At 36.5% G+C, this 27,762-nt stretch overlaps 1 protein-coding gene across 1 annotated transcript in view; it reads right to left on the reverse strand.

The window, feature by feature from the left end:
- Positions 1–6,041: 6,041 nt before the first annotated feature.
- LOC135085705 (synaptotagmin-7) overlaps positions 6,042–27,762 on the reverse strand; it is a 47,952-nt gene continuing 26,231 nt past the window's right edge. The window contains exons 2-7 of the mRNA XM_063980519.1: positions 17,013–17,153; positions 14,902–15,078; positions 14,463–14,543; positions 11,816–11,984; positions 7,260–7,472; positions 6,042–6,470 (exon numbers count right to left, since the gene is read on the reverse strand). Of these exons, the coding sequence (XP_063836589.1) occupies positions 6,370–6,470; positions 7,260–7,472; positions 11,816–11,984; positions 14,463–14,543; positions 14,902–15,078; positions 17,013–17,153 (882 nt within the window). The 3' untranslated portion in view covers positions 6,042–6,369. The remainder of the gene's footprint in view (positions 6,471–7,259; positions 7,473–11,815; positions 11,985–14,462; positions 14,544–14,901; positions 15,079–17,012; positions 17,154–27,762) is intronic.

The raw sequence follows: 27,762 nt of genomic DNA on the forward strand, positions 1-27,762 counted from the left end.
ACAATGTATAATTAAAAAACATCTAAATACATTTATAAGCCATTTAAATAAAAGTTTTTGCTAATGCCTCTAATGAGCTCATTACATTAATGAAGATGAACTATATTAAATTAATGATAATTATAATAAATATCTTGAATGTTAAGAAGGCGATACATAATGCTTCATTAATTATTAGAAAAACAACATTAATTAACTCAATATTTTATTCGGGAATTATGAATTTCAATAAATACGCAATACAATAATTATGTTCATCAACACTTTATAATACGTGTAGGTATAATATAAACGTACAGCTATAATACCTAAACACATTAAAATAAATCTAAAATACTTAATTTAACACAATTCATTGTATTAAAACGTTGAGAAACAAACAATATAAGAATTTACGTGAATATTACAAGAAACATTTTTTAAACTTAACAATCTATAAATACATAGTTTTTATTTTTTCCAACTATATTTATCTAAACACTGATATTCTTAATTATGATATTACATACATATATTGTTAAAACGTTATTATTCTTTTTAACTAGTCCGATAAAATATAATCAACTATATTGTTAAAATCACAATTCTCCTAATTTTAACATTTATTACACTTATTATATTGCACAAATAGACACTGACCGAGTACAATGTTGAGCTGCGAATCTGTTACCCAATTGACAACCGTCAAAAAGTAATAAAAAGAAAAAAAATACATCTACGAAAAAAATTAAACTAAGATATTTTTTAAATCAAAAGCTTTTCGATGTTATGTCGTGTTTCGTGTACTTGTTAATTAAAAAAAGAAACAAAAAAAACCGTTTTCGTTTAAAAATAACAGGTGATAGGCGATTGGAACAACATAATGTAATAACGGTTGCAAATTAGGTAAGAGAGCCACCGAATTTCCGAACGACTAACAAGCTGTCAACAATTCAAAATAGCGGCCGAGAAAAGCGCGCGAAAAATCCGTGAAAAACAACGCAATTTCGGCCATTTTTTTTGTTAAAAAAAAGTTACATTTATTTTATGCAAGTATTGATTCAAAAGATGAAAATTATTTTACTTAGGTCAATCTGTGTTGTGAGTGGCTATTTTAATGTTGATTGTATTTAAAAAAATATGGAAAAATGTCCTAAAAATTTGAAACAGTATCGAAAGGACAGCTTTGGAAATTCTTAAAACGAAAAAGCCAGTATCAACTAAAGAAAAAAATTAGAACTTATCAATATAGCGAAAAATAGAAGTATTAGTAAATATTATGTCTTTTGCTACCCGTATATTCAGTTACAAAATAACTTTATGTATCGCAAAAAATATATCTTTTTTATTTATGACAAATTCACCATCAAAATATAATATATTTTTGAGAGCGCTCCAAACAAAAATGATTTGATATGTTGGGTTATACATCACAATGGTTTCGAAAAAGGAATGCTATTATCTTTAAATAAACTGTTTATCTTCTTCATTAAAATAACTTTTCAATATAATTATTGTAAAATATTAAAATTATTTTAAAAGTTTTAAAATACTCTTTAGCATAAATAACGTAATAAGAAGAGGTAGTGTTTCGGAAGAATAATTAGAATTAATTAAATATACAGTTTCAGAAAAGATTATACATTAAAATATACAGAGCCGAGAGTAAGACAACAGCATGTAATATATATCTATTTATTTACATTTATAGATAATTCCTCTCATGTTGACCTTTCTTTTATACTTACAATATTTTTTATTATTTAAATCTCCCCTAAAACACCAAGATATGCCTCGATTGATTTAAAATCGCAAAAATAAATGTAACATTACGACTAAAAGCTTCAGCGTAACATTTATTTTTAAATGAACATTAAAATGCATAGCAAAAATAAATGAAGTAAGCATCTCAAGAGGTTTCATCCCTATTCACACATGAATATTTTAAAATTGCATTCAAAACACGACAGTAAAAAATATAGTTATTTTTAACTATTTTTAATTAACTACAATGAATATATATTTTTCCAATGTTTTCTACGGCTTTGAGCCATTTTCTTATCTGACTCATACAATTTCAGCAAAAGATTGATTTTCAAACGCTTAATTTTGGATTTTTCCAAAAATGAAATATATCCAATTAAAAATAAAGTTAAAAAAAAAATACAAAATTTATTACATGCGGTACTGACCGTGTCAATTTACTGCCAATAAAATTGTTCATCCTATAAATCCGAATTACATGGTTAAGCTGTATATAGCAAGTGACATGACTAAATATTATTATTTGTCTGTAAAGTGAAGTACCTAACGTTAAGGATAGTGAATTCTCTCTGAGTATCTTTTTATTCTAATTGCAATTTCTTTTTTTTGTTGCAAAATTGTCAGTTCTATTGGTGCAGACTACAAACAATTTTGCTTGCGTGTTAACTGCAGTGAACCGTCGAAAGTATGTCCATTTATAAGGTTATTGCACTTTATTCGTGAGTTTAGTCAATCCCGAAACCAGTTTATACAGATTCATCACAAAATATTGTTAGAATTTACCGATGGTAAGTAGGTATGAGTATATCAGATGTTGAAATAAATAATTACTTTTTGAAAGTAATAATAAAAAAAAAAAACAAATATCAAGAGGCCGATAAGAGCTTACTAGTCCCTAAACATAGAGTTTTTAAAGAATTATAATAATATTAAAGTTAAAAAGTAATATTCAAATAAGGCCTATTAAACATTAGAAACAAGGAAGCTATGTGTAACATTGAATTCCTCCTTTTAATTTAGTTTTACCACAATATGCCTTAAAAATTCGCCACGTCATACCATAACAGATATTCACCGATATATTTTTTTTTTATATTGACCTGTACATAAAGGATATTAATTTATTATGGTAGGCACTAGTTAGCAAATATCAACCCCTTATTATTTATATATAGGCGGACTTATATACGTATATTTAATAAGATGATATTGCGAAAAATCCAAAACTGAGCGAGACCTTAAGTTAAGTGAAACCGAATCTGCTGTGTCCTTTTGAAGAAATTGGTTGCACCGACACTTTACGACAGAATTGCATATCGACGTGAATCCAAAGTAGGCTTACGAATTATACAAGTCTTTAGGGATGTGCTGAGTTCACTTTCATCGGTAATTTAGGGCATTCGTTTTGCTATACTAGCAAAAGAAATACAAAAAGTAACACTTTTATCGATAGTCCATCAGTCATTTACACACGATTATGTTATTACTATTAAAAATCTACAATCCATAGTTCATGTAAGTCATATTCGACTCTAGCTACGGAACTATCCCACCTCTCGTTCCCACCGCTGCAACTCCTATGAATCCAGGATCTACAGCTTGACCGCCAATAAAAACCCAACCAGTAAAGTTCAAGTTTGTCCCGGGGGAAAGTTACGCATTGGACCTGCAAAGAAGTTCAGAACTCGACTCTAGGTATAGACTGGGAAATTGTAGATAAGATTCAGCATTAAAATGCTATACATTCGACCATTTTGATTGTAGGACAATAATTTTGGTATAGCCTGACCAGGAACATAAAAACCCTGGCACAGAGGCGCGTCAATTGCATTTGATAGTGCAACACTGAGTACAGTCGTACCTGTGTTAAATTAATAGGCTAACTTTATGTATCAGGATTCAGGATTACGGGCTAATTTGATATTTTCATAAATTAACGAAAAAATATTATTATAGGTAGCCTGATTTAAATAAATTAAATGAAACCATCAATCGAGCTAATAGAATTTATTTTATTATTCATCAATAAATCAAATTCAGAACTTGAATATTCAACTGCAATGTCTGCTCATGAACGCTTACTTACTTACTTCTTTCCCAATCCCATAAAATTCAACACTTAGAAAGTGACAAAAAATTTTAAAATAGGTAGTTGAAACAAACCACGGCTAATTTTCATAGTGGACTGTACTATACGATGAACATGTCAGTCAATTTGACAACCTTTGTCGGAACATTATTCAATGAAAATATTGTCCGAACCCTTAGTATTTCTCTTCGACAAATACTTTAACACATTGTGAACCACTTTTCTTTCACGACTATAAAAATATTTTAGCAATTTAATTCATAAAACCAATTGCGCACATTTAAAATAAAGTTTGTTTACACTTTGACAGCAATAGACTGACATGCAAGGTGACATGTCAATGAAGTTTTCAGTTACTGTTGCCATTAAAAGAAATTAGTACCATTAGTTTTCCGCAACATGGCGAGGGTTTTTATGTTCCTGGTCAGGCTATATAAAGAACAGTTTTGAATCGCACGGGATCTAGGAACACAATAATGGAACCTTACCTAGTTTAAAAATACGTCAGATTGTAATAATTTCCATAAAACTCATGTCCGATCTTTTTTGTCAAACCCTAGATAATTTCGAAGAAAAAACGTATTTTTAACTGGATATTTGCAAACTCAGCACATCACTATTCAAAACCTGTATCTTTGCGTGACCAGTTTTAAACTCGGCTTACATAAACAAAGTATCGATGCCACAAATTTACAGGCAACGATTACGTAACTACAATCTATTTATTAGAATACTACAGAGTTACTCGTAATTTATTGTTGGCATTTCTAAAATCGATTTCCGAAGCTCTGTTACTTTGATCGAGAAAATAATCGTTGAAAATTGAATCGATTTTGATGATTGATACCTCCAGCAACTAACATATAAACATCAAATCTAACACCTAATACAACAAGCTACTTTACATCTATAAAATATTCTACATTCCACTATAAAACTTTTACAAATGTATACAATATTTTTTGGATTCGGGTGACTTTTTTGATAACATCGAATGACCTACAAATATGGGATGTAAGCATTATAACATGTAGTAACAACAAGCATTCTGATTTCTAATTTATTTTTATTATTATCATCTCAACAAAAATGTTCTATGCTACAACAACACTAATTGTAACTTTGCTGTATAAATAATCTTTTAACTAACAGGTTTCACAAAGTTACAGTTACTGCGTGATTTTTTTCTTTTTCTGATTCAATATTCGTTTTATTTTCGCGATAACGTGAACGTGTTACTGAAAAATTGTTTTTTTTTTACTTGAAAATCACCTTTTTCTCACCTAAAATTGACCAGCCATGTACGTACACACTCCTTACGTTAATTTTAACAATCAATTTAGAATGTATCCCTTACACATTATAAGCACAATAACTTCCGAAATAATAGTAAAAATGTATTTTTGACACACGTTTTTATGTATTTGCAAAATTTGATGAATTTTTCTCTATCACCACTTTTAATATAACAATTTGGCAGTTTGATACTATAACTCTCAGATTTATTATTAAAAATGTATGATAAAATCTCATTTTACTCATAAAATAAAATATATTGAGCAACATCAATATATTATGTAAATAAATGAAACGATAAAAAATATTCGCTGATAACATACAAATGAAAACACTACACGTTTTGTGCGATGCGAACTCGACATTTTCTCGTATATTTTCTAGAATTTAACAATATTTCATTAACTCTAACAATTTTTTTCTTATTAAAAATTCTTAACATTGATCATTCAACTTTAAAAAACGTCAATATTACAGTTTTAAGACGGTTAGTACGAAAACGCTTCAAAATGGAATCGATTGTCGAAAATATCGACTTGCGACCAACACTAATTGATTTTATAGATTTTGAACAGTATTTGTAAATAAAAAAAATAGATTTAACATAAAAAAAGAAAATAATCATTGTATTTTTGTTTATTTTTTATCACTAATTTAGTGTTTTGTCGCTCTAAATCCATTTTTTAGCATTATAGAAATAGTTCATAGACAGAAATAAAGTATTTGTATTATGGAGATCAGAAAACCGGTATTTTTGTCAAATTTTAAATGAATTTAATCTTATAGTTAATTTTGAAAGTGCGCAATCTAAAGAATAAAAAATACTGAAGAAATAATATATTCATAAATATGAGGGAGAAAACTAGGTAAAGTTAAAAAATATAAATATAAAAAAATGAAAGTAGGTAGGTAATGTAACTAAAAATTTAATAAAAAAAAGGTGCGCATAGATGGAATGTGAAGGACAAAAGATGGTAATTTTTTAATCCACTTAAGTTTTTTTCTTTTAAATTTTTCAGTGTTTTAAAAATAAATTAAGAGTTCATGTTAAAAGTCAATGTCTTTTTCCAATAATTTGTTTAATAAAATACATTAAGTGGATTAAAAATTGCCCAAAAGTAGACTCAGAGTGGAGATTCTCTTTTTTTCCTTGCCATTTCGATTTTTTCTTTTAACCGCTCAGTCTTATGACGTTTTGTATTAACTTTTTTTTGTTAATTTCTCTTTTTTATAACAATAAATTACTCTGGCTTCAGGCGGTGCCATTGCACGATGGTCTGCCGTGGCTTGGTGATCATGTCCTGCCAGTGCTTCGTCTCGGTGGCGCCGGAGCCGTTTTTGCCTGAAAAAATACAAAGAAAAATTAAAAAAAGTGTTCCAGAATCATCGAAGCGTCTAGAAGTAGCATAACTTTATAACTTTATAACCACGATAGCCGAACGGTGAAGGGATCGGAGTGGCCGACTCGAGATCCGAAGAACGCGGGTTCGAATCCCACCGCCGCTCGACTATTGTGGTGAGCCCACTCGTAACACAAGCTTATTTAGCTTAACATGAGGGGCTAATGGGACTATTAGTAATTTGGGCAATACAAATTGCTAATAATCTTTAAAAAAAAAAACTACTTTTGAAAGTGTTCCAGAATAATCAAAGGGTCTGGGAGCATACATTCAAAAAAGTGTTCTTGAATCAGCAAAGCGTTTGGGAGCATACTTTTAAAAAGTGTTCACGAGTCACCAAAGCCTCGAGGATACATTAAAAAGTCTTCCCGATTGAGTAAAGTGCTGGGAACATTCGTCTTCACAGTTCTAAACCGAGCAAAGAGATTAAAAATGTAATTAATTTAATTTAATTAATTACGAACCAAATAAAATATTTTTAATGTTTTCATCACAATGCGTATTAAATTTTATATCTGCTTCAATTTGATTTGGCACATTCTGTGATTGGTTCGTGTGTCAACCTGTGCGTCCACGCGCACTGTGAGGCATCATAGTAATGTTTGTGAATACGGGCGTAAATTCATGTTTTGTGGACTTTTTGGAAGGAAAGTGAATTTTTTTAGTAACATCTCTATTTTAGTTGAAACGGAACGCGAAAGTTTATCTTAGAAAAAAGTCTACCAACTCACCAGCTAGGAGTATCCGGCCGATCAGCTCGTTTCTGCCAATATTGTCGAAGTCCATGACCTGGACGTCCAGGGAACACTCCCTGATCTTCTCCCAGGGTACGTTGAAGGAGAAGGAGTCGTTGAACACCGGGTTCAGGGTACACTTGAAAATGGCAGTCTTGCGCTTCTCTATGCGCTTGTCGCCGAACTGTAGCCACACTTTTACGTAGGGATCTGAAAACAATTAGAAAAACCTTTAAAACAAACTCTTGATTGGTTTCAAAAGGATCAAAGTACAATACGACCAGTTCCTTTGCTTGAACTTGGCTTGACACGCTGCCGCGTGTCTAGATTCAAATGACTGAAAGTAGAACCACTTCCACTCTTCCCGTGGATGTCGTAAGAGGCGACTATGGGACAAAATAATATGCGAATAAGGCCTCCCCTATCCATCTGGCCAGCGTGGGGTGTATAGGAGAAATCCTTCATTTGTCACGTAATTAGAAGCGTGGGGAGTGTAAGACAAATCCTCCAGTTGATAAGAGAGAGTCGAACTCCTGTAGAGACTAAATGACCTGATGATGATAAAGAATGAATGAATATGCATTTCAGTAGGTAATAAGTTCGCGCAGCATTTTGGATCAACAAATCCATCAAATTATATGCAAACACATTTTGGAGAATGATCTGCCACATAAAACAACACCTAATTCCCAAACGTATCATCATAAATAGTTTATTGCTCAAGTAACCGTAGTACGTACCTTTCAATTTTCATAACGCCTTTTAAAATTTTCACAGCAAAGTTGCACGCGCGATACTAAAGGCAACATTTCCATTAGGAAGTGATTCTTCAAAAGTGAAGTTCGGTCGACAGGCAATCGAAAGTTTTGGAATCGATTTTAAACTTTTTAAAAGTTTGATGGTTTGGGTTATGCTACCGGGAATGTTAGGAATGAAGGGTGGAGCAGGTAGTTTGGAAATTGTAGGTAGATATAAATATTTTCAAAATTTTCTTCAGGTAGTTTCCTACCCTAAAATGCAAGAGACTTTATCCTTGGATCACAAAACGAACGATGAGTAGATCTTACTAACATACTTGCTGTAAAGTGACCTTAATTCAAGTAGGAAAATCTGTAGAGGCTAAAATGCATGAAAGGAGAGTTTTTTATTTATTTAACCAAATGTATTCGACTAAGTAGGTACCTGAAACCTAAAACTAATATACGTGTCACCGAAACGGTATCCACTAATCACAATGAATTTTAAACATATTTTAATGTCGTTTTAAGGATAATATAGTACATAATATTATTATTCTGTGGTATACAATAATATGATTTTATTCAGCGTTACTGTCGCATCATTTACCGTTTAAAATGTAAAACCTAACTAAGACTTAAGCTTTAAGTTTTAAGTTAGAGCACTTTATGACCGATTTACAGGCTGTCTTATCATCAAAATAAGTATTTAATAATCCTGTTTAAAGTTAAATAAAACTACTTAAATCTGTCGATAAGAGTTTTGAAAGTTCAAACTGAAGTAAAATACAAAGTCAGCGTTTCACTCGCTGAAATTACTCCAGAGATGATTTCAAATGGGTATCCCTACCAGGGCCCTATCAGGGACCTTAGGTAATGCAATCGGGGCCCCTTTTCACCCGTTAGAAGATTAAAAGGGGCACTTCAAAAATATAAAACTCACAAGACGCAATTTACGGGTCATGCGTTTCAAAACAATGCCACTAATAAGTACACCTACTCGATACTAGTAGATGATGCTGTAAGCCTGTAGGTATTTCATCATCGGACAAAAAAATATAATATCTGTTGTCTTTAGTGATAATATTAGTTTAAAAGTATTTTCAGTTTGGCAAGAAAATGATGCCATAATATGGCATTAAGTTCCTTGTTTGAAATGTGCCAGTAAGTTTTCAATAAACCAATCAAATTTTCACTGAATGAAACATTTTTAATTTCTTTCGTGTAAAATCGAGCCCTATCTATTGTGGGGCCCCTAACTAATGTGGGCCCCTAGCTTGCCCTAAATCCGACCCTGAATTTCTCGTTTTTAGACCGTTAGCATGGATGGCAGTAATATTTCAGGAGGGTTCTGCAAAAGGAGACTCATTTTTAATTGGGCTTCACCCCTGATTTATGAAGGTTGGGTAAGGAATGGACTGGAATGGAGGAAATATGATCGCATTTTATAATTGCGCTTGAGTACTTTAAGTACATCATAAATAATAGTTATTATTATTTACTAGCGAAATATTTAGATAGAAGATCTGGCGAAATTCGTACCGCCCTGTTCAATTATGTGTGACATAAAGTCTCAATGGAGAAGTTTCGTGATATTGAAAACATCAGATTTCACTGAATGGGATTAAAATGTAGACCAGAACTAAAAAGCCGGTGAAGCTATTTTTGAAATCCATCAAGAAATGGCTGAGAAATTAATTATTTAAATTACCTCCATTTCAATATTGACAAAATCAAAATCAAAAATATTTTATTCAATTTTGACCACTATTGGCACTTTTAAGAACTTCAAAAAACATTTAAAAAAAGAAAGGTAGCCCTTAAGGGGCACCAACCATCATACTATTACAGTAATTATTATATTCTTAAGTGAAAAGCACAAGAAGCCTTTAAAAAATCGATCGGTTGATATTTTTCCCCGTAACTTCTCCTCATCTCCCAAGGTCGAGACCTCCTGACCCTGTGAGGTTATTCACAAAGGTCAAAATTATTGAACGTCTTGTGATCAGTTAATTGTAACATTCTTGTTAAAGGCATTCAAGGATTCAGGGGTTCCGAGAAGTAGTATTTAAATTGCTAATCTAAGTATCTAGATACTAATATTATAAAAAGGTAAAGTTTGAGTGTAAGGGGTAATCTCGGGATCTACTGAACCGATTTTAAAAATTCTTTCACCAATACCGAAAAATTCCACGCGGTCGAAGCCGCGGGCGGAAAGCTAGTACTACTAACTAATATTATAAAGCTGAAAGTTTGTTTGCTTGAACGCGCTAATCTCAAGAACTACTGGTCCGATTTGAAAAAATATTTTTGTATTGGATAGCCCATTTATCGAGGAAGACTAGGCTATGTTACAACATCACCCTACAGCCAATAGGGGCGGAGCAGTAAAGAGAAACGTTGCAAACACGGGAAATATTATTCAAAGTATTTTCACGCGTACGAAGTCGCGGGCACAGCTAGTATCGAAATAATTTTAATAATAATTGTTGGCTAAATGGCTAAATTCTGAGAAGACTGAAATTGGGAAAGAAGTAGTAGTAATGAGGAGAGAATTGTATAATGACTCAATAAGGTAATGAAAAGTCGTAGGTAATTTATGTTTTAGATAACGTAATTACGAGTACTTTAGAATAGTAACTGTATAAAATTAAGTTTTTTTTGCTACACGAGAAAAACTCAGTGATATGAAAACTGACAACTCACCAGATTTACCGTTGTCCTTAGACATTAGGTTTAAATTCAACCTCTATCACAGAATTATAATAAGTACTACCACAGAATAACAATAAGTACTACGCCTCTATTTAGAAGTAAAATATTTACAACTCCGGTGAACTCCGTCCATTTGGTTAAAATGTTCTATTGTAGAAAAAAACTGACTTACCAGGTTTCTCGTTGATATTCTTTGATTTAGTTTCAACCTATAATTGAAGTAAAAACTGAAAATTCGTCAGATTTACCGTGATGCCCTTATCATCATCATCATCATCTCAGCCATAGGACGTCCACTGATGAACATATTATGCCTCCCCCAATGCTTTCCATGTTGCCCGGTTGGTAGCGGCCTGCGTCCAGCGCCTTCCTGCTACCTTTATGATGTCGTCGGTCTTTATGATGGCCTTAAACAGTTGGTTAATTTTGGACTTCTATTTCTCACCAGATTTCCCGTTAATGTCCTTGGCCTTCAGGTTCCTTGCCTTCAGCAGGGTCAGCGTCAGCACACTGTTGCTGGGATGGTAGCAGAGCGAGGTCAGCAGCTCGCCGCACTTGTCCTTCGCTGGTGGCTTCAGGGCCTTCCAGAAGGACGGCTTCTCGATACGATATCATCATCATCATTTCAGCCATAGGACATCCACTGCTGAACATAGGCCACCCCTGATGACTTCCACATTGCACGGTTGGTAGCGGCCTGCATCTAGAGCCTTCCTGCTACCTTTATCAGGTCGTTGGCCTACCATGTGGGTCCCACGCTGCTTGCTCGCAACCTTGCTGCCCCATCGGCCGTTAGTTCTGCGTACTATGTGCCCTGCCCATTGCCACTTCAGCTTGCTAATCGGGCTATGTCAGCGTCAACCAACAGTGGCTTTTGATATAGGCCATGACCGCGCGATTAGGGGCCATAGCAGACATGCAACTTTTACCATCGGCGACCGGTGATTTTGCGACTGCGTCGAGCTTCCAAAAAGCGACTCAATCGCCGTGTTTGGCGTTTTTAAGTGAGCGGTGTGGAATGTGTGGTCGCTGCCTTCAGCTTATTGCCGACGCTAAAAGTAGCTCATGTGATGTGGCTCTAACTACAATCTGTCAACTCACCAGATTTCCCGTTAATGTCCTTGGCCTTCAGGTTCCTGGCTTTCAGCAGGGTCAGCGTCAGCACACTGTTACTGGGATGGTAGCAGAGCGAGGTCAGCAGCTCACCGCACTTGTCCTTCGCTGGGGGCTTCAGGGCCTTCCAGAAGGACGGCTTCTCGCTTAGGTCCACCTGGAAGGAGAGAGAAGAAGGCTGTGGTAATGGTAGTACAACGATTTGGTAACGGAACACAGTGTGAACTATCACAAACCAGATGAAAAATGCATCAATTTCAATCTTTTAAGGCACACATTTATCAACCCGGAAAGGAATCGTAACCGTATCAACTCGAGGCGGTCAGTATTCTTTGTATGAAACTCCATACTGCAACGCCTCGCCTTACGATTGACAGCGCGCGAAAGACGATGACAGCTCGCGAAAGGCGATAGAGAAGAACTACACTGAACTTTCCTTTATTTGACACTGACAGGGGGGCCACCGTCAATAGTGGATCGCTGGTTCCGACTTTTGCCACGGTGGGAAACCATGTATTGAACGAAGATGGTGGCGCCCTTCTGTCAATGTCGTCGGTGGGACATTTCAGTGTAGTTCATCTTTACCCGTGGCGATACGGTGTTGATCCCTTTCCGAGTTTATAGTGGCATATTAGGAAAACGAACTCTAGACACGCCAATGCCCCCGTCTGCTTAAAAGACTAAAGACGGCCCTGTGTTCCCCGTAACAAACAATAGACTAGAACTATCCTAATATTTTTTCCCTAAGTCTCTCTTTTTCTCTCAAAATGGAACTTCATTAAAATCCATTCAGTGGCCAAAGATTCAAAGCACAGACAGTCAAAGTTACTTTCGTATTTTATAGTTTTTTAGTATACGAGTAAAGTTATTGTCCTTCTAGGCTTCTCCAATTTCCTCAAATTAATCTAATTCTAGGCTCGTAACTCCCAGAAACTAATTTAGCACAACTGACAGCTAAAAACTAAAATTAAAAGTAAAAGCAACTAGGTGTCTCAACAATGAGAAGGAAGTGTAATTAAAGAGTCTAAATTAGAGCCTGCGCGGAACAAAATGGCAGAGTAGCAGGCGAAAACTTTTGCTAAGTAATTTTATGTAGGCGCTCCCACTGAGTGTTTCTAACGAAAGTGGAGTGAGAAATCTCACTGAATTATAAGTTTTATCTGAATTTCTATTTATCTCAGACACAGGTCCTGGGTTCGATGCCCAAACGTAATTATAATATTTCTAATATTTTAAGGACTCCTTCCTAATTTATCTACTTAACAACCTATTATAATGTTAAAGAGTTTTTTTGGATGGATGGACGGAAGCTTGAGCAAAATACTGAACAGATTTTGATGAAACAGTAACATTTTATAGATCGAAATAAAAAGGCCTTTAGATGGGCGAACACACAGGCAAAGTATCTAACGCCCGTATTCACAAACATTACTATGAGGTCTCACAGTGAGCATGGACGCACAGGGTGACACACGAACCAATCACAAAGCTCTGTTCAACGCTGTGCGTTCGATTTACTGCTTCACTTAAGCAAGCATCGTTTGTGAATACGGGCGTAAGTATACTAGGACTGCTGCTTAAATAAGTTTTGTATCATAGTCTGAGAGCATACTGTCCACAGTTTTAATGTAAACGACAATAAAAAATGGGTTTGTTAAATTAATTTAAAAACATCTCATTCTTCACGTTGCTTGTTGGCGAAGAGTTTGCAATTTGATGCTACTTCATTTGTAAAACAGAGTGGTCGTTAGGCAGTTTGCTTAGGGTTGAACCACAGTTAAGTATAGATCGTTTCATCCACGAAGACGCGCCCCACTATTCTTCCGCTAATGTTTGAGTGTTATCGGTACACGCTAAATTATCCATGAGTGCACACGCACACTACAGTAATGACGCTCAAATTGCTCGGATCAATCTCTCCGCTCCCCGCGCTTCCCTCGACCAAAAATTGGTGGGGCGCGTCTTCGTGGATGAAACGATCTAATAAGTATTTTAACTGACCTTTAAAATTGAAGAGGATAGGCTTGGCAATCCTCTGGCTAAACTAAATATTGCAGCAAAATGTATAACTACCTCAATTTTAACACCGAAATGTAAATAATGTTTTTATTGACATAGGGGTCGGAGTGGCTGATTCGAGATCCGAGGAACGCGGGTTCGAATCCCACCGTCGCCGCTCGACTATTTGTGGTGAGCCCACACAAGCTTATTTAGCTTAACACGAGGGGCTAAAGGGATACAAATTGCTAAATCTTTAAAAAAATGTGGTAATGCAATAAACGATCGAGTATTGAAATGAATGCAAATTCTGTTCGAAAAGAAAAAATTAATATCAAGCTACATTTTCATTATCAGATAGTTCAAACTTGGAGTGCAAGTGTGGTTGTGATCTTTAGTCGATGAAGCACATGATGTCGTGCCCTGCGTTTCCAAAAACATTTTTTGAAAAAATATTTTCGGGAAGTTGCAATTTTTGAGTGATATTTTTGTAAAATTGCAAAATTTAGAAAACTACAAAGCAGTTTCATTATTCTGTGGATTATGAATTTTCCAATAAGAAGTGAAGGAGTTCCGAGGTTACATAAAAATCAGAAACTCTTTTATTCTTTCATTATGTTGGTTAATAAAATATTACCTGACATAAAGGCAGGAACACTTCTCCGATGGAGTCGTCCCTCGAAAATCGGTCGTAATCAAACACATGGAGGTGCAGCACCTGTGAAATACGAATTTAATTAATCGAAATGAAAAAAAAGTAATTATTAATTGATTTTTAAGGTAAGGTTTTTCCCAAAGATGTCGGCATTGGACTACTGATTCGAAATTTGATTCGTCCTTTACTGGATCAATAAAAAACAGCTTAGGATCTAGTTCAATTACAAGTATTTGTCAACATGTTTTTTGGAAACACATCTACCAAAAAACAGGATACCTACTGCTGCTGCTGTTTTGCCAGTCATGCAAGATCCCGTGGGAAAATCCCAAAACTGGATTACCATGGGAAAGGGCTCTAATAGTTTTATGAACTGTCATCTAATAAAATTTTGGTACCTATAAGCGTTTACTGAACATACCCGACTCTGCAGCTTCTGTATAGGGAACCCCTCGAAGTAGAAGGTTTCGTTCCACCTGGGGTTCAGTGTCCGCCTCTTGATCTTGGTCTCCAGACGATGCTTTTTGTCGGGGAGCAGCGTCACCCTGACGTAAGGGTCTGAGGTCCCGCTCAAGTCTTTGGCTGGGAGCTCCTTGCCCTGGAATTATGGACTGGTTAACCTTCATAGCTCACAACGTACGACGCGATATGATAGTGCACCCAACCAGTAGGCCTAACTTAGGCCTACAGGATGAAGTTTGCGAACGCTATAAATTTACTGTATTGGATTGAAAAAGAGGCTCAAAGGTGACTGAGTTCCTTCCGCCACTTCTTCTTAGCACCAGCCTATATGTTGTCCCGAAGTGGTGGTAGGGCAAGCTATATTTGGGACGTGTATAAGTGCCCTACAAAGGGCCTAAGATGTACTTTCATTTCATACGATAGTGCAGACGAGCCAGCAAGAAGGACTAGGATGCACGCCACGACAAGATCTTATCGCAGCATTTTATAGATTTTCCGCGATGAGCCCATAACTTGTCTAAAATCTTCGATAAAATTTTATCACGACGCGCATCGTAGTCCATTCAAATCGGCATACTAGGTGGCAATTTTAAGGAAAAGCACGCTCTGGGATGTAAGTCGACCACAATATGCATCCTGAGTCCTGAGCCTGGTTTATGAAAAGTACATAGGTTATTGTTTGAACTTTCTACGAGTATGTGTCAAAACATGTTGTAAACATTCATTATGTAAATATGGTTCAAATTATGGTAGCAATATTGAACAAAACATTCAAAATTAATGGTTTTTATTTTAAAAACATTTGCTTTGTCCATTCACATGAGAAGTGTGCATTACAATATTTATTCTGAATATTAGTATCTACATCGTGACTTTATGTTATTATTCTACATTAACATAATCCATTGTTTAGTTAAGTTTCCTGAGACCACAAATAAATGCTTTTTGTACGAGCCATGTACTAAGTATATTATTTTTAAAAACTTGCCATATTTTCAGGAAAGGTTGGATGGACAATGGAGTCGACGGAAAAACAGAAAAATCTTTCTAAAAATTAAAGTTTTCTAATACATTCTTAAAAGTACTCTACAAAGTTTATTTCACGAGGTCTTAATAGGTAGTTTCATTAAATTAACATAATATTATTTTAGAATTTAATTTATACTTGCAAAGCAATATTTCGAATCAAACAGTTATTACTTTCAATAATATTGTTTACATGCTGAAACGTCTAAAATGAAATTGTTTTGGTGCGCATTCCCAGAAATGTAATAATATAGTTACTTGGCAAACTGGTAATATACCTGTTAGAGAAGTAACTTTGGCCTAATAAAGGGCCGACCTAGATAATTTTCCTCAACAATGTCATTGTAATACTCGTACCAAGTAATTTATACACAAAATAACCTGAGTATTATATTTCTTATTGCAAGACTACATTGTGTTCTATGTGAATAAAGCTTCTTTGTTAGGTATTGTCTAAGAATTTAGGAGTTGTTTAAGGGTTAAAGTAAAAAGCTTTAAAGCCTTATTCGCCCAGTGTTTAGAGCTATATTAGAGTAATCTTCATTCTAAGATTAAGCTATGTGCTTTATGAAAATGAAGTTTAATTTTAGACTTCCATCAATGACTATCTTGCAGATTATTCTAATATACGTTACGTATGCTGGACAAAGGTCTCTATGATTTCACAACAATTGGCTCTGAGCTGCACGCATCCAGGTGATTTCCGCTACCTTCACTAGATCGTCAGTCCACCCTTGCTCTTCAGTCCACTGTCGCCACTTGAGAATTATACCACCAGTTATACATGCTAGCGTGGTATATATACATCCTCACAGCTTCTTGAGTTTGGTAATTCTGCGGGCTAACAGCCATGCGAATGTGAGGAGAATCGTATGCCTGGACAGGCTGTTCTGGGGTGAACTGGGTTGGTTGCAGTATAAAGAACTTCTACAAATCACACACAATGGCCGAATCTTAAGGCTAAGTGAGAGTAAAGACCAGCAGCTTCTTATGAGGGTCTTATGAGGATCGTCTGTCGAGATATTTCCTTAATTAGTCACTCACCTGAATGATTCTCAGTATCAAAGTGGTGTTCTGGAAGTCGTACTCCAAAGAGAAGTGGATCTGGCCGACGTTCTCCGATGGCTCCGAGTTGTCGATGTACATATCCACCAGGGAGATGGACCGGTTCTGGAGGAACGCCATCTGTCAGTTCAGAGTGCAACACTTTAAAGTGGTGTAGACACGTGGTCGACCATGATGCGTGGGGTGTTCGGGGAAATTTCCAGAATTTGTAATTTTTTGGGATATAATTTTCGGAAAGTGCAATTTTTTGGAATTAATTTCCGAAAATTGCAATTTTTGGGATAATTTTCGCAGAATTGCAACTTTTAGAAGAATTTTCGGAAATTTGAATATTTTGGAATAATTTTCAAAATTGCAGTTTTTTTAGTGGCATTTTTGGAAAATTGCAATTTTTCGAGTGAGTTTATTGAAAAATTGCAATTATTGGAAAATGTGTTTGTAGAATCTCTAAGTGTGATTAATTGTCAATTCCAATCTTTATTAAATTGAAATGGAGCAAAAATATTCACTGCGGAAATTATTTTCTTTTAAAAGCAAGTCGTAACAGTTCTGAATCCAAGTTTAATTGTGCTCAATCATTTAACTGGATGCACGTTCCGGAAATTTACAATGCAAAGTAAGTAACAAGTTTCTTAAAGTTATAACTTCTGGAAATTTCCACAAGAAAAGTGTTCCGTGCAGAGTGAAGTAAACACGCAACTTTGAACCTTAACGCAAAGCGTTAAGAACGCATTCTGTGCACACTCGTTGCTTGTACGCAATGAACGAAATTAAAATTTTATATAGAATTTTAAAACCTTGACCATTTGTGCCTAATGGCCTCTGCTAACGTATTTTGAGATTAAATAACTACAAAATATGGTATACTTTAGAATGACTGACACAACTCAGTGTGTATAAATTATCTTTTAAAATACAGGGTGTCCACAGTAAGCCATGGATAACCAGACCCTTATAAAAACAATTTTATACATAGTTTGTACATTTTAACATCCACGCTTTTTGGACACCCCGTTTAAAGTATAATAAATATAATACAGATGTGTAACTTCAAAAAACAACGCTAATAAAAATCTTTCGAAGCTTTCTTTGACAAGGAAAGTATTTAAAAGATACTACAAGCAGTGAAGTATAAAAATATTTTGGTGACGCTATGTATCATGCCGCTAAAGTATATAAATATACACTCACCAACACGAAGAATCGAGATACATCTATCTACATAATATACATGTCATACTTATATTATGTACTTAAACTTATTATATTTCAAAGGGAAAACTTACTAGGAATACAAAAAAATACAATAAACATAATTATATAACGAAATAGAAGTTTTTTCAAAGTATAATATTAAAAAAGAAGATTCTACTGCTCAAATGCAACAACTTTTCATAAAAGTTCGAAGTTTAAATTAATATGAAAAAGCATATTCATACTTTATAAGCATTTAGTATGGGGACGTGTAATTTTTTTTATAATTTGATATTGCTCTTATTTTAGCAGTAGAATTAACCTTTTTCGTTTATTTAAGTATAAAAACACCCTGTATTAGAATGCTAACTTCGAAAGATTTTTGAAATAATAAAATATGTTTAAAGGAAAAATATATTATTTTTGAATATAATATTTATAAGAATCTAACTATTAATAAAATATGTACTTAAAAAGCTTAGGGTACAAACAAAGGCACATCAAAAATTACGAAACGAAATAGAGTTGACTTTAGATTGCAAAAAAGTCGACTTTTGTTCTGTCTTGATGTGCCGTTGGTACGTGATTTGCAAAAATAAACTTTATTCTGTCTAACTAAGGCACTAACCTAATAGGCACAAGATATTTACAAGGTTCTACAGGACTGGAAGATAAAATTGCATCAATTAAATTATAGCACCTAGCGGTGTGCATTAGTTTAAAAGTAGATAATAAAAAAATCAACGGATTTTATGGTTGAAAAACTTGATACAATTAAATTAACTTCAAGCAAGTTTCAAAACTTATTTAAAATGCAGTAAGTTCTTGTAATTTATAAAAAATGTATAAAATTTTATTTCCCAGTCTGTATTTCAAGATAAAGGAGAACAAAAAATAAAATGATGCGATGGGGAGTGCTGTTTATAAATCTAGTTATTTTTAGTGATGTTCTAATATCTATTTCTATAATTTTATCGTGAAAAATCCGTGATTTAAATCATCGTGTTCGTTTCTAATTTATGTGAAATCAAAAATATCACTCCAGTTTAATGTGGCGATTGAGAAGCATTTGATTTTTTGTGCTATTTACAAAAAATCTTCAAATGCTGATTTAAAATCTATTCAAAGCAAGCTCACTCGATATCCGTGGCGTTTTTAAACAAAAAACATATTAAAAACTCTTTTTAAAAGCAAATTCTTAAAGCGTTTCGCTATTTTTTGAAATATTTCACTATTTCTTTCATATACAACCTCCTCTACCTACCATTTTTGATGGAGATAGCATGGAAAGAGAATCCATAGTTTAGAAAATGTCACCAAAACAAAAAAGAAACGGGAAAAAACTAAGAACACATTGAGTTTAAAAAAGGACAGTTCGAAAAAGATTCAACAAAAAAATTACGTAATTTTTGAACACTTTTTTAATTTTTTTTACACTTTTTTGTGCACAGTGGAGTAAAACACTGGCGGCGAAGACACTGAATCGTGAAGATACATAATGATTATGTTTGTATAATGATTATCGATGTTTGAAGATAATGTTGAATTTTCGTGATTTTCTAATTTGTCGAGTGAGACGAGTTTACATTATTGAGTTAGATGTTATAGTTTTCTTTAAACTTTGGATCAAATGGTCGAATTTGTATTTCAAAATGACCTTACACTCACGAAGTTTGAAGTTTGTTTAATCCTCTATCAAACACCCTGTATTAAAAGTGGGTACGATTTAAGATTTATGTAGAGGTCGCTCATTTATACGAGTAGTAATGTAATAATTTTGTAAAAAAAAACCTTAAATTAGTAAAAAGAAAGAAATAAAGACTTTATGTTTCTACAGAAATGCGAGGGAAGCCTCTGGTATAAGCGATAGGTCTTGCGTTTAACTCAATCAGTGTCTGAGGTAGGTATGGGAGCGGCATGAGAGGGGTGACATTGACATAATTATTATGACGTGACAGAGCATACAAATGTGCCCCCCTAGACAAAACGCACTTTTTGATCGAATCGAAAATCGAATCCGTCAAAACTCCATACAAAAAGGGGCTTTTCGACCACTTGTCGACTGGTTTGCGATTATAATTTGCACTTTGTCTAGACCCACTGAAGCCTGAAGATTCGCTGACGTGTAACGTCTCAAAAACACCCTCCCGTGCCGCTCCCATACCTCAGGCGGTAACTGAGTTAAACGTTATACCTATAGTTGAAAAAATAGGTTGATTCTTCTTCTTTTCGTGTCGACAACAAACCTACACAGTGTCAGCCCAAAACTCCGCCATAAGAGTGGCGTTGTCAGCAGCATTCATCAAATCCTCCTGAGTGCAGATGCTCGGGCACTCAGGGCACGACATCAGGTGCTTCATCGACTGGGTTGATAGGTTGATCGATTTGTCGTGTCCACTTACAATATTATGATAGGTACTCGTATGACGAATGTTATATTTTATTGGAAAACACGTGGAAAGTAGCCACACGTCGTATATTGAGTCCTTTGTCGGGTCGCTATTGATTTGTCACAGGGTTGACAAAAAAAATATCCCTCTAATTTTCATCGCCGTTCGAGTAACTCGTGGTGTGAAACGCCTAAAAACTAAAGACCATTCATTAATGTTACAACACTCTACTAACATATTAAATTGTTACAGTATACAGCTTAAAATGACAGATGCTTGGCGTCTCCCTACAAGATCATAAAACGAACGAGTGGATCAGAGAAAAGACGAGGATCAGCGACGTGGTGGAAGAGATAGAGAGCCGTAAATGGAGATGGGCGGGACACATTGCACGGATGAACCAGGATCGCTGGGCCAGAAAGACCCTGGAGTGGAGACCCCGCAACAACACCCGCGGCAGGGGAAGACCGCCTAAACGATGGACAGACGATATCCGGCAGCAGGCTGGAGTGAACTGGATGCGTGTGGCCAGGGACAGAAAACGGTGGAGGGTTGAAGAGGAGGCCTATGTTCGAAGGCGAACCCAAAGGCTGACATAGATAGATAGATAGATAGACAGCTTAAAATACTTGCAAATTTGTGGATCAAAATGACATCCGCTCAGCATTGTGTCCTGCTTTGAGGTAGACCCCAGAACAGGACGCTGTTATTCTGCGGAGGCCATTTTTTTAAAAGAGCGTCACATTGGACGCCATAAACATTGAGTAAAGACTTTTAATGTGGCAAACCTATCATCGTAACCTACACCGCACAATTCTTGTGCGATTCACACCGCGGTCCAAAGCACTCGTGCTGCGAAACGTTTAACGACTAAATACTCAGAATGTATCAACTCTACCATCGTAACTTTTCTTGGGCAATTCACATCGCGGTCCGGTCTTACGTGGTGCGAAATTCCTAAAGATTAAAAGAGCTTAATGTGCCAATCCTATCAGCATATCTACTTACACCACGCAGTTCTGGAGCAATTCACACCGCGGTCCGAACCACTCGTGGTGTGAAACGTCTAAAGAATATAGACTCTACGTACCAGCCCTATCATCGTAACTCTACAATCTACATCGCACAGTGCTTGGGCAATTCACACCGCGGTCCGAATCACGCGTGGTGTGAAACGCCAAAATATTAAAGACTCTACGTATCAGCCCTATCTTCGTAACTCTACGCCACACAGTTCTTGGGCAATTCACACCGCAGTCCGAAGCACTCGTGGTGCGAAACGCCCATAATCCTAAAGACTTAACGTACCAACTCAATTAGTGTAACTAAACTTCACAGTTTTTGGGCTATACACATCGCGGTCCGAAACTTTCGTGGTGTGAAACGTCTAAAGATTTAAGACTCTACGTACCAGCCCTATCTTCGTAACTCTACGCCATACCTATAAATAATTCAGCGTCCATCAATAGGGGTCAAATACAGCCTTTTGGCTTTCAAATTGCTGTACACTTTTTGTTACCCGAGAAACGGTTGGAATTTACTGAAAATGTATTTTTATTGTCGGAAAATATTTACGAAGGGCTGTTCGTTTTGTTTTTGAACTGTGTAGATTGGGTGTAAATGAACTTTTAAATGAATCATTTATTTTGTTACATAAACCATGAATGTATCAATCTACACTACTAATAATAAAGAGGTTTTTTTTTACTTTTGTATGTTTGTATTAAAAAGGCTCCAAAACAACTGGACCGATTTGAAAAATTCTTTCACCCCTAGAGTTCACATTATCCCTGTGGATTATAGGCTATAGAATGTTTACTGGCGGTACGAAGTTCGCCGGGTCAACTAGTTCTTATTTTTCTGTGGTAAGCAAATCTTTACTGAAGAGTTTGTTTGTTTGAATCTGATAGTCTCAGAAACTACTGGCCCGTATTGAAAATGTACCTTTGTATTTGATAGTCCATTTATTAAGATAAGCTATAGGCTATATAACATCACGCTACGATCGATAGGAGCAGAGTATCAATGAAAAATGTTGCAAAAACGGAAAAAATATTCAAACCATTTTCATTTCAAAGTCGCAGCCACAGCCGACTTCAAAAAGGAAGAGGTTCTCAATTTGGCTGTATATTTTTAAACTATGTATAGTGTGGGCAGGATCCCTACTAGATGGACCGACGATCTGGTGAAGGTCACGGTAAGTACCCGGATGCGCAGGTCTTTTATGGAAATCTTTGGGGGAGGCTTCTGTCCAGCAGTGGACGTCATTTGACTGAAACCAAGGATGCATAATAATATGCATACCATGCATAGTACAGTCGCAGAATGAAAAGGTTCGTCACCTTAGTGTCGGTTTTCGCTTGCACTAGGTACTGTAAGAGTCAAACCTGCCAACATAACGGTGCAAGAAACAGTGCTGCTAACATTTAAATAAATATGACGTTTGCTGACGAATGAGGTTTTGCTTGTTTAATTTTCTATCCCATGCATTGTTATAAAATGCAGTTTTTTTTTTTATTTAATAGAAATAATAATGGCAGGCTGAACCAACAAGAAGGTTTTAGTTTATCAATCATAATAATCTTGACAGATTAATCGTCAAACAACTTTGATCTGAATAATTTTGAACTTTACTGAGGAACAGTTAAAGATTATTTTCTCTAACTCGAGATTATTCTGTAACATAGTTTCAAAAGGTAATATGTGCTCGCGATTCGTTGAAGGAATCAATTTGAAAACTGACGAACCTTTTCATTCCGTGACTGTACATTCTAATTTAAGTCTACTTAGCCAAACATTTCTTTACTTCTGTTTAATTAAGCAAAGGCAGGGGGTCACCCCGCTCGTTATGACCCTCAAAACAACGAGTATTTTACTCTAAATTAGAGGTACAGTCGCACACATTGTTGAAAACATTCTTAAGCTTCTACCAGAGTGCTTCCCATGAGTTTAAAATGACATTATCAATGTATGATAGATAATAAAGCGCCCCTAGCGGCTACTTTTAAGAACTAAAATCTTCATAGATTTTTGACGCACTCGCTAGCGAGCACACATAACGTAAACGCATGGTAAGCATATTGTTATCAAAACTTAACTGATTTCAAAATTAGGTTACCTCAATTAGGGTGAATGTTTTAATCGCAGTAAGAGAGGCAAGACACGATGAAAAGTAGCTTATATCCTTCCAATTGTATCTATATCTTAACTGAAATTCATCAAAATAGGTTCAACAGTTTATTATAACCAAACAAACATACTGTAATAAGAAGAGCTATAGTAGGCCGAAATGAAAAGCAATTAATTAGTTAGAACTCTATCTTTATATGTATCTATAAAAGCGAAAGGTCACTGGCTGATTGACTCACTCACTCATAACGAAATCTCAGAAACTAGAAGTGCTAGGAGTCTAAATTTTTTCATGGGGGTTCCTTTTAGAACGTAGGTGCTCACTAAGACGAGATTTTGTAAAATTCAACACCTAAGGGGGTAAAACGGGATACACGCGGGCAGCCGCTAGTCAAAAATAAAGTACGATTCACGATCAATGCTGAAATAATTTTTCAAATCCGTCCAGTAATTTCGGAGTCTATTCAAAACAAACAAACAATCAACTCTCTCTTCTAATTTTAGTATACATGTAGATGACCCGTACTTTAGCTAGGAGAATAGTCCACAAGTGTGTACTGTGTACATTTCATTACTCGACCGTACTGTACCTACCTATACCTGGGTATTTACCCAGGCTCCACATGTTGCTCTCTACAGTATTAATTTACTCTTTGGGGAGTTGGTATGGTTCAAGTTATAAGATAAATATCATAAAGATGTTTCGAGAAAGAATATTGAAAGGTTTTGCTCGTGGAATTATAATAATAATAATAATAAATATAATAAAAGGCGGTGATCCTCAGCACGGCACGCATTGTCCGGAGGTTCCTCAGCCTGTGACCCTGACCACCGGTAGCTTGGGCCCTGCTCCGCTGCCAGCGGGTTAACTATTTTTAAGATTTTTGTTTTTATAATGTATTTTTATTTTTTGATAATTACATTGTAAAAAGAAAAAATTAAAAATAAGAAAGAAAATTGAATAAAGAAATAATAATAATAATAATAAATCTTTGGACAATTTCACACAGCGCCAGCTAGCCCCAAAGTAAGCAACTCAATGCTTGTGTTATGGGTGCTAGCTTAACGGATAATAATATACTACTTATATACTTTTTTTTTTAAATTAAATACATACATATTATACATATTTACACCCAGACCCGTCACAGAAATTAAAATTCATCATTTCAATTTCTGCCCGGCCGGGAATCGAACCCGGGACCTCTCGGCATAGTAGTCCGTTCTGAACCACTACACCAAACGGCCGACAATTGGAATTGCCAAATGGAATTGCCTGCATGAATTTTTAAAAGACATTGTACATGAAAAATACCTTATTAGTTATCAAAATTATAATTAGATAAATACGAAACTTTCGCATCAAACAGCAGCATTTTATTGTCTTTTCTAAGGTTTCTCACAGGAGTAGATGAGATTAGTCCCTAAGTAGGCTTTTTTCCACAACGCATGAACAGGCAGTAAAGAAACTGCCTATTTAACCTTCATAATCATAATCATAATTTTACTGTCAAAACTGTGTACAAAAGGTGGTAACAATAATTTAGTGGCTTCAACAGTGAGGATCAGTACTGTTGTAGAAAATTCAATAAAACTAGTATCTACGTTAATCTTTAAGACATAAGAAAGATATATCTTTTTGAATTATCCAAATCGGACCATTACTTACGAAGATATTAAGTAATAAACATAGGCCGTTTTTGCCGCTAAAAGTCAACGTACGCAGGGCCGCGTGACGTCATTATATCCGAATCGAGCGCAGCCGGCGTACTATTGGGATGGAAAATATTTTTTTCCAGCTAAACCATCAGTTTTAGAAAAAAACTTTTAATAGCATTTATTCATCAAAATAAAGTAACCTATCGACCAGTAATTTTTAAAAATAAAAATTGTGAAAAATAAGTATCGCTATGTCCAAAAACCACATTTTCATAGGATTCGATGCAATGCGGAGACGCGGTTGGGGTGAGTGTAACTTAATGATTGTTTGTATTGAACATAATAATACATAATATGATGCTAATACCCAGTTTCTGGCCTGGGGGGGGGATAAGTCATACCCAGCTTATAGCCTGGGGGGAGGGGCAAGCCTTACCCAGCTTTTGGCCTTGGTGGGAGGGGGGGGAGAGGCAAGTCATGCCCAGTATCTCGCCTGGGGGGAGGGGGGGTATGTAATACCCAGCTTCTGGCCTAGGGGGATGGGGGGGGTCAAGTCAGTTTCTATGGGCTGGGGGGAGGGGCTAGCCTTACCCAGTTTCTGGCCTGGGGGGGCGGGTATGTAATACCCAGCTTCTGGCCTGGGGGAGGGGGGGGTCAAGTCATAACCAGTTTCTCTGGGCTGGGGGGGGGGGGTAGCCTTACCCAGCTTCTGGCCTGGGGGGAGGGGGGGGGGGGTTAGTCATTATTATTATTATGTTTGTACGCTTTGGAGCTCACGGGTCAAAAGTGGCCCGGTCCTTTGTAAGGCTTGCGTGGGGATACAGATCCAACACGTAGAGGCCGTTTTAAGCGCAAAATAATCGACAAAAGTGAAAGTGGTGCACATGCTGGATCTAGTCTCTGACTATATCATGGGATGTAGCCAGAGACCATCCCCAGCCTGTGCACAGGAGCTATTGCAGTTATTGGAGAATGGACTAGGGTTATGGATGAAGGATGGATGGACTGGTTACTGGGCTATGGATGGAGACTACGGGACACCTGCCTGGTTCATAGTCTCGGACTGAAAAAATGGCAGGCGGTGACTAGCCAGCGACTAAATGGGCCCCCCCTGGCGTCATGGGTCGTATAGACCGGACTGAGGGGCAACATTGGCGTCTGCCAGCTTAAGGGTGTAGAGAGGTGTGCTGCGCTTTCTCCGAAGTTACTCGCGGCGTTATGCCCTTTAACACTTCCACCCCTGGAGCATATAGCTCTAGCGACTCCACTCTGACCGGCCGGTTAAGGCAAGCCAGAGGTGAAAGTCCTGCAGACCCTCTCGGATTCCACTTCGGCAAGCCGAAGACGAGGGTCTTGACCGACTCTCGGGAGCACTCGGATTAACAACTGGCCCCGTGGTGTCGCTACTCACCAACAGCTCGCCACAAAGCTGCCCTGCGGGGCTTATTATTATTATTATTATTGGTTTTGGGCCTTCATTTGGGCCATCTCGACCAGGTTTGATCTATTGTGGCAGCCCTTGTCTTTAGAGTTCACTGCTTAGTCCCGTTGAGTCTATAAATTTCCAGATTCTTTGGAGCGTGATATCTGCTATCTCATCCGGGTGCATGATGTGTCGCCCGAGATGGATACTTCTTTTGCTCATAAGCGGGAAGCATGAGCAAAGAACATGCATGTCCGTTTCTTCTTCTGTGTGGCAGAATCTGCACAGAGTTTCCTCAGTCATGTTCATGTTTGATTTGTGTTTGTTTAGTTTGCAGTGGCCGGTTAGTATTCTAGTCACTGCACAGGCTTTGTATCTTTTGAACTTTAGCAGTTCCTTAGTTACTTTGTTGCTATATCCCTGAATGAGTGCTTTTGAGTGTTTTTGTCCCGATGTAGACTTCCACCACTCAATAGCCTCTTGTTTGCAGAGGGCGGTTAGTAGCGTGGTGGCTCGTTGTTTGGTGATGCCACAGAACGGTTCTACGTCGATTTGAGGGTTATCGGCTCCATCTCTGGCGAGTTCATCTGCTACTTCATTTCCTTCTATATTCGAATGTCCTGGGGTAGTCATACCCAGTTTCTGGCTTTTCTGGCATGGGGGGGGGGGGGTGTCATACCCAGCTTCTGGCCGAAGGGGAGTCATATCCAGCTTATGCTTATGGCCTGGGGGGAGGGGCAAGCCTTACCCAGCTTCTGGCCAGGGGGGTGAGGGAGGGGTCAAGTCATACCCAGTTTCGGGCCTGGGGGGGGGGGGGGTAAATCACACCCAACTTCTGGCCGAGGGGGAAGTCATGCCCAGCTTATGACCTGGGGAGAGGATGGGGGCGGGGGAGTCATACCCAGCTTCTAGGCTAAGATTAAATAGATTTCCA

This window comes from Ostrinia nubilalis, chromosome 29 (assembly GCF_963855985.1).
Source record: "Ostrinia nubilalis chromosome 29, ilOstNubi1.1, whole genome shotgun sequence".
In the NCBI taxonomy this organism is placed as follows: Eukaryota; Metazoa; Arthropoda; class Insecta; order Lepidoptera; family Crambidae; genus Ostrinia; species Ostrinia nubilalis.